Source organism: Bufo gargarizans, chromosome 4, assembly GCF_014858855.1.
Source record: "Bufo gargarizans isolate SCDJY-AF-19 chromosome 4, ASM1485885v1, whole genome shotgun sequence".
Taxonomy (NCBI): Eukaryota; Metazoa; Chordata; class Amphibia; order Anura; family Bufonidae; genus Bufo; species Bufo gargarizans.
Window position 1 is genome coordinate 43,078,269 of NC_058083.1, and position 7,689 is coordinate 43,085,957.

Below are 7,689 nucleotides of genomic sequence, written 5' to 3' on the forward strand. Positions count from 1 at the left end.
GCCATGGATTTGTGAGCAGGCAGCTTTTGCTGCAGACAGAAAAGGGGTAGTTGGGCACTGAGCTGGCATAGACCAGGACCTCAGTTTGATTAATGCCTCTCCATCAGCTGAATAGTTTCCTAGAGCTGGCACCATCCAGCCTGTCTCCATGCCCTGCTGGCTCTGTGTGCACTGGCCCATGCTTATTAAATTTCTTATCAACATAAAAGTTAGTTGACCACGGGGTTCTTGTTTGTAGGATCAAAACGCCTAACCTGCCTGCAACAGCCAGAAGAGAGGACAAGCGGGGGGAGAGATGTGTGTGTGTGTGTTGAGAAGAATTCTTACAGAAGCATTACTTCATATCAGTAGTCGGTTACAGTCATTAACCTGTCAGATTTGGAATTCAGAAGAGTAAGCGAAGACGGGTGTTGCTAGTTTCTGGTACCGGGGAGTGCCTGCTGATTGGCAAGACTCTCTCAGGTGGAGAACGTTGGCTGAGGTGGTCTACAACACAGAAAAGACTCATAGCATGTATTTTATTGAGGATCAGTTGTTCTAAAAGGTGCACAGAAAACTCCAAAAACAGCAACGTAGGCCACACTGCTAGTTGTAGTTTTTGCTACAATTTAGGTTGGTGGGTGAAAATAACCTCAGAAACACGTCACCTACAGCGTGCTGCAAAAAGCAAAAGCAACAGGAGACAAAGCAACTAAATACAATTGCTTTTATTTATTCAGAATGTACATTTTGCCCCCAGGCTTGGCTTCTTCTGGGGGTGCCATCTTCAGCTTTATATGGTTGTCTAGACTCCGCTCCCATTCTCCCACTGCTTGAACGTGCCCACAACATTCTCCCGTATAAGTTAAATAGTCCTCACCAATCTACACTGTACCCATATGGAAGCTGAAAATGCTATTTTCAGACTGCAGGTACACCCCTCTATTAAAACGCAGGAAAATGTGGTATCTCTGTAATTATACTGACCCAGAGAATGAAGCGGACAGGTCAGTTTTACTGCGCAGGGAACACTTTGAAAACGGAGCCCACTACATTGTATACAATATAAAATGGTGCAAAAATCAAGCCCTCATACAGCTATGTAAACTGGAAAATTGAAAAAGTTATGGCTCCCGTAGGTCAGGGAGTGAAAAATGAAAATTCCAAAATTAAATTTGCTCAGTCTTTAACCCCTTCCCTACATATGATGTGCTATTACGTCATAGAAGTTAAAGCGTTCCCGCATCTTGACGTAATAGTGCGTCCCTGATAGCCGGGCCCCTGCTGTATCCGCCGGCAGCGATGTAAAAGCTGATGCCGTCAGATTAACCCCTTCTATGACGTGGTCAGCGCTGACCGTGGCATAGAAGGTGCATGTGGCGGGTGAGGGAGTCCATCGGGTTCCTGCGCTGCTGTGGCGGGGACCCGATGGGTGACAAGGCAGCCCGAAGCCGTGCAGAGGCTGCCCAATGCCTTGCACCCGCACTGAATCCGGACCCATTTATTTCTATGGGGCTGTGCACATGAGCGGTGATTTTCACGCATTACTTGTGCGTTGCGTGAAAATCGCAGCATGCTTCTCTTTGTGCGTTTTCCATGCAACGCAGGCCCCATAGAAGTGAATGGGGCTTCGTGAAAATCGCAAGCATCCGCCAGCAAGTGCGGATGTGGTGCGATTTTCACGCACGGTTGCTAGGAGACGATCGGGGTGGGGACTCTATCATTATTATTTTCCCTTATAACATGGTTATAAGGGAAAATAAAAGCATTCTTAATACAGAATGCATAGTACAATAGGGCTGGAGGGGTTAAATATATATATATTTTTTAATTTAACTCTCCTTAATCCACTTGTTCGCGCAGCCCGGCTTCTCTTCTGTCTTCATCTTTGCTGTGCACAGGAAAAGGACCTGTGGTGACGTCACTGCGGTCATCACATGGTCCGTCACATGATCCATCACCATGTTGTTGTTTTTTAACCCCTCCAGCCCTATTGTACTATGCATTCTGTATTAAGAATGCTATTATTTTCCCTTATAACCATGTTGTAAGGGAAAATAATAAAATCTACACAACACCTAACCCAAACTCGAACTTCTGTGAAGAAGTCCGGGTTCGGGTCTGGGTACCAAAGATGCTGATTTTTCTCACAAGCGTGCAAAACGCATTACAATGTTTTGCACTCGTGCGGAAAAATTGTGCATTTTCCCGCAACGCACCCGCATCTTATCCGGGCCAAAAACATGACGCCCTTGTGAAAGAGCCCTTAGTGTATTACTCGGTGTAATCCACTAACAGGCAATGCATTACAATACAGATGTATTGTAATGCATTGCCGAGGGGATCAGACCTTCAAAAGTTGAAGTCCCAGAGGGGGACAGAAATAAAGTTTAAAAAAAAAAGCTCAAATTTTCACGGGAAAAAAAAACGCCTCTTCCCCTGATTTTATAATAAAAAATAGGAAAGAAAAAAACACACATATTAGGTATCGCCGCGTCTGTAACGACTAGCTCTATAAATATATTGCATTATCCACCCTGTCCGAAAAACACCATAAAAAATTTAAACTGTCAAAAAAAGCCATTTTTGTCACCTTACATCACAAAAAGTACAACAGCAAGCGATCAAAAAGGCGAATGTCCCACAAAAATAGTACCAATAAAACCATCACCTCATCCCGCAAAAAATGAGCCCCTTCATAAGAAAATCGCTCAAAAAATAAAAAAAATATATAGTTCTCAGAATATAGACACTAAAACATAATTTTTTTGTTTTAAATATGCTATTATTGTGTTAAAGTGAAATAAATAAAAAAAATATACATATTAGGTATCGCCGTGTCCATAACAACCAGCTCTATAAAAAATATCACATAACCTAACCCCTCAGCTGAACACCGTAGAAAAAATTTATAAAAACAGTGCCAGAAAAGCAATTTTTATCTCCTTACATCACAAAAATTGAAACACCAAGCGATCAAAAAGGCGTATGCCCCCAAAAATAGTACTAATCAAACTGTCACCTCATCCCGCAAAAAAATGTGATCCTAACTAAGACAAACGGTCAAAAAATAAAAAAAACTATGGCTCTCAGACTATGGAGACACTAAAACATTTTTTTTGTTTCAAAAATGCTATTATTGTGTAAGACTTAAATAAATAGGAAAAAGTATATATATTAGGTATTGCCACGTCCGTAACTATCTGTTCTATAAAAATATCACATGATCTAACCCCTCAGGTAAACTCTGTAAAAATAAATAAATAAAAACTGTGCCAAAACAACCAATTTTTTGGTCACCTTGAATAAAGTGTAATAATGAATTATCAAAAAAAATCATATGTACCAAAAAATGGTACCAATGAAAACGTCAACTCTTACTGCCAAAAACAAGTCCCAGCACAAGACAGTCGGCAGAAAAATAAAAAAAAAACAACGCGTTCAGAAAATGGAGACACAAAAACATAATTTTTTTTTTTCAAAAATGCTTTATCATGTAAAACTGAAACAAAGAAAGTACATATTTGATATCATTGCGTCCGTAACAACCTGCTCTATAAAAATAGCACATGATCTAACCTGTCAGATGAATGTTGTAACAAATAAATAAAAAAACGGTGCTAAAACAGCCATTTTTTTGTTACCTTGGCTCACAATAAAACATAATATAGAGCAATTAAAAATCATATGTACCTCAAAATAGTTCTACTGTAAGGGTGCATCAGGGGGGCTTCAAAAGGGACATGGCATCTAAAAACCAGTCCAGCAAAATCTGCCTTCCAAAAACCATACAGCGCTCCTTTTCTTCTGCGCCCTGCCGTGTGCCCTTACATTAGTTTACAACCACATGTGGGGTGTTTCTGTAAACCACAGAATCAGGGTAATGAATATTGAGTTTTGTTTGGCTGTTAACCCTCAATGTGTTAAAGAAAAAAATTGATGGAAAATCTGCCAAAAAAGTGAAATTTAGAAATTTCATTTCCATTTTAATTCTTGTGCAACACCTAAAGGGTTAACAAAAATTGTAAAATCAGTTTTGAGTAACTTCAGGGGTGATTCTACAATGGGGTCATTTATGGGGGTTTCTATTATGTAAGCCCCACAAAGTGACTTTCAGACATGAACTGTTCCTTAAAAAGTGGGTTTTGGAAATTTTCTTAAAAATTTTAAGAATTGCTTCTAAAATTCAAAATCTTCTAATAAAATGACATTCACAAAATGATACCAACCTAAATTAGACATATGGGGAATGTTGAGTAATAAATATTTTATGAGGTATCACTTTCTGTTTTAAGAGCAGAGAAATTAAAATTTTGAAAATTGCAAATTATTAAAAAAAACTTGGGATTTTTTCGTAAATGAAGGTGAAATATATTGACTCAAATTTATGACTATCCGGAAGTACAATGTGTAATGAGGAAACGATCTCTGTATGGCTTGGATAAGTAAAAGTGTTCCAAAGCTATTACCACATAAAGTGATACATGTCAGATTTGCAAAAAATGGCTCGGGGTAGAAGGGGGTTAAGGAGTTAAAGTTACTGGATGTATGTAAACAAGTAGTAGTACTGAGCAGGTAACTTGGTGCAAATGCCGGTCTTAGAAAACTGTGAGATTTCCTGTGCTTTAAGGGATCATCTACAAGGACTTTCTTTATTTTTCTTATTTTTTTCCTTTTTTGGGTTATGTAGTTACTGGTTTCAAAACTTGTACACAGCAAATATAACCATGAGATATTTGTCTGATGAATTTAAAATTTATGTTCTTCTCCATCCATGACAAACCTAAAAACCTATTTTGATGAACTTTTTGGGGAGAAAACTTGTTGAGCGCTTTTTCTCACTGTTTGTGGAGTTTGGCTGAAATGAATCCGTTGTCGGCCTCTACGATGGACCTATGGCCAATAGAATATCGATCAAACTATACATCATCTCTCCCTAATGATCTGCCCCAGGGACTGCGCTAACAGAGTTTGACTTTGATATATCTGTTTGATGAAAGGCTACTAACATGTCAAACTTTACTCCTTCCTATAAGCACTGGCAGCCAATCGTCAAAGTTTATAGTGACATAAAATGAATGATTTCTAGCAGAAAACAATCTATATTTTGTGCTGCATTTCACATATTTGTGCAGAAAATGTTTCAATGTTATAATTACTGTAACCCTATTAAACTGGGTCACTGAATGATAGATCAGGTTGATGAGACTCTGTTGGTATAAATCTCACATTTGTTATAGTTTTTAAATCTATGTAATATATTAGGAAAAAAATTATATATATATATTCCACTAATAAACACATTTTGCAGCTTACATATGATTAGTATAAAGAAAGATGTTAGTAAGTTAATACATTATTACTTATCTTGTACTGATCCTGAGTTACATCCTGTATAATACTCCAGAGCTGCACTCACTATTCTGCTGGTGCAGTCACTGTGTACATACATTACATTACTTATCATGTACTGATCCTGAGTTACATTCTGTATTATACTCCAGAGCTGCACTCACTATTCTGCTGGTGGAGTCACTGTGTACATACATTACATTACTTATCATGTACTGATCCTGAGTTACATCCTGTATAATACTCCAGAGCTGCACTCACTATTCTGCTGGTGCAGTCACTGTGTACATACATTACATTACTTATCCTGTACTGATCCCGAGTTACATCCCGTATTATACTCCAGAGCTGCACTCACTATTCTGCTGGTGGAGTCACTGTGTACATACATTACATTACTTATCCTGTACTGATCCTGAGTTACATCCTGTATTATACTCCAGAGCTGCACTCACTATTCTGCTGGTGTAGTCACTGTGTACATACATTACATTACTTATCCTGTACTGATCCCGAGTTACATCCCGTATTATACTCCAGAGCTGCACTCACTATCCTGCTGGTGCAGTCACTGTGTACATACATTACATTACTTATCTTGTACTGATCCTGAGTTACATCCTATATTCTACTCCAGAGCTTCACTCACTATTCTGTTGGTGGAGTCACTGATATATACATTAGTTATCTTGTACTGATCCTGAGTTACATCCTGTTTTATACTCCAGAGCTGAACTCACTATTCTGCTGGTGGAGTCACTGGTATATACATTAGTTATCCTGTTGATCCTGAGTTACATCCTGTATTATACTCCAGAGCTGCATTTATAATTCTGCTTGTCATTTTTAAAACCACGTGACAAGCTTGTTGACTAACACAGCTGTTAGCTGTTTTCGTCCAATAGAGATGTACATACAGACTACATTTCCCTCATTACAAACCACCAGAATGTTTTGGGCTGAAACTGAACAAGCAGCAAATGATAGGAAGTTTCAAATCTGGAGCTTAAAAAATGCGACTGCAGCTCTGCAGTATAAACTCAGGATTGAAATAAGATAAATCAACTTTTTTGCACGGCTGTTCTATTTGTAAGATGTAAAATGGTGTTTAAAGGTAAAGATGCACTTAAGCATGAATATATTTGTGTCCCTTTTTTTTCTGAAATATTAAAGTTTTTGTTCTGTTGCAGGAGAAGACCGATTCTGAACCAGAGAAAAGTGAGAGTAAAAGCCCAAGCCCCACAACTGAAGTTGAGCTGGGGAACACAGTGATAAGTTCTCTATCGGTAAATGAATATTTTGCCAAAAGGATGGCACAGCTTAAAAAGTCCTATGCCAAGTCTACAGAGACTGTCACGGAGACCGCAGAGCAATGCTCAGAAGACACCGTAGAGAACTACTCCGAAGATACCAAGAAGAAATCCAAAAAGAAAAAACGCAGAAAGAATGAAAATGACTACTGCCCAGAAGAGCCGGAGGTAGTGGAGAATCTTCGAGACAGCAATAGTGTGGAATCCACAGATTGTCAGGAGAGGAGAAGAAAACCAAAGAGCAAGAAAGAGGACAAAGTTCTGACTGTAGAAACCTTGGAGAACCATGAGGAGGAGGTGGAGGACCATGACGAGACGCTTAGAAAGAAGAAGAAGAAAAAGAAAAACAAAAGGAAAAAAGAGTTGTGTGAAGATAGACAGGCGGACGATGTCACCTCTACTCCCAACGAAGACATTGACACAGAGCAACCAAAGAAAAAGAATAAGAGAAAGCGAGATAACACTGAAGCTTAGAACTGTAGGACATATGAAATTCATCTTGCTACCCGCGGTGCCGAGTCATAACGATGGACTTTAGAACATTTTAGAAATTATGTATTTTCTTATGAATTGAAATATGCCAGTGGCCACTTTTTCATTTGCCTGTGACTTTCAGATAACCCTTGAATGAAAATGTATAAAATATCACAATCCTTAATCGACTTGGTGACTATATTTTCTACAGATCTACTGAATGATTGTTGGCCTGAATGATCACTTGATACATTATTACTACATTGTTTCATGTAACATCCTCAAATTATAGGTTACTGAAAAAACGGTCCTACAATACAATACGTATCATAAATTTACTTAAAGGAACCAACCATGAATGGGTTATAGAGTGCCTAACAAAGGTGCTGGATAAGCATAGCAACTCATTGGGACACGTAGAGCTTTAGAGGACATCTTGGGAGGAACACATGTATTTACACAGACTTGTGGTCACCTGTGTAAATGCACAACCCTCCAGGCTCCCCCATACTAAAGGGCCTTTTACACAGGCCAGTGATCGGGAACAGATGTTTGATGGAACACTCGTTCAGCC

General features: G+C 38.8%; 1 protein-coding gene across 1 annotated transcript in view; it reads left to right on the plus strand.

Moving 5' to 3' along the window:
* PINX1 (PIN2 (TERF1) interacting telomerase inhibitor 1) overlaps window positions 1–7,299 on the plus strand; it is a 136,258-nt gene extending 128,959 nt beyond the window's left edge. The window contains exon 7 of the mRNA XM_044290592.1: window positions 6,522–7,299. Within this exon, the coding sequence (XP_044146527.1) occupies window positions 6,522–7,115 (594 nt within the window). The 3' untranslated portion in view covers window positions 7,116–7,299. The remainder of the gene's footprint in view (window positions 1–6,521) is intronic.
* Window positions 7,300–7,689: the final 390 nt, after the last annotated feature.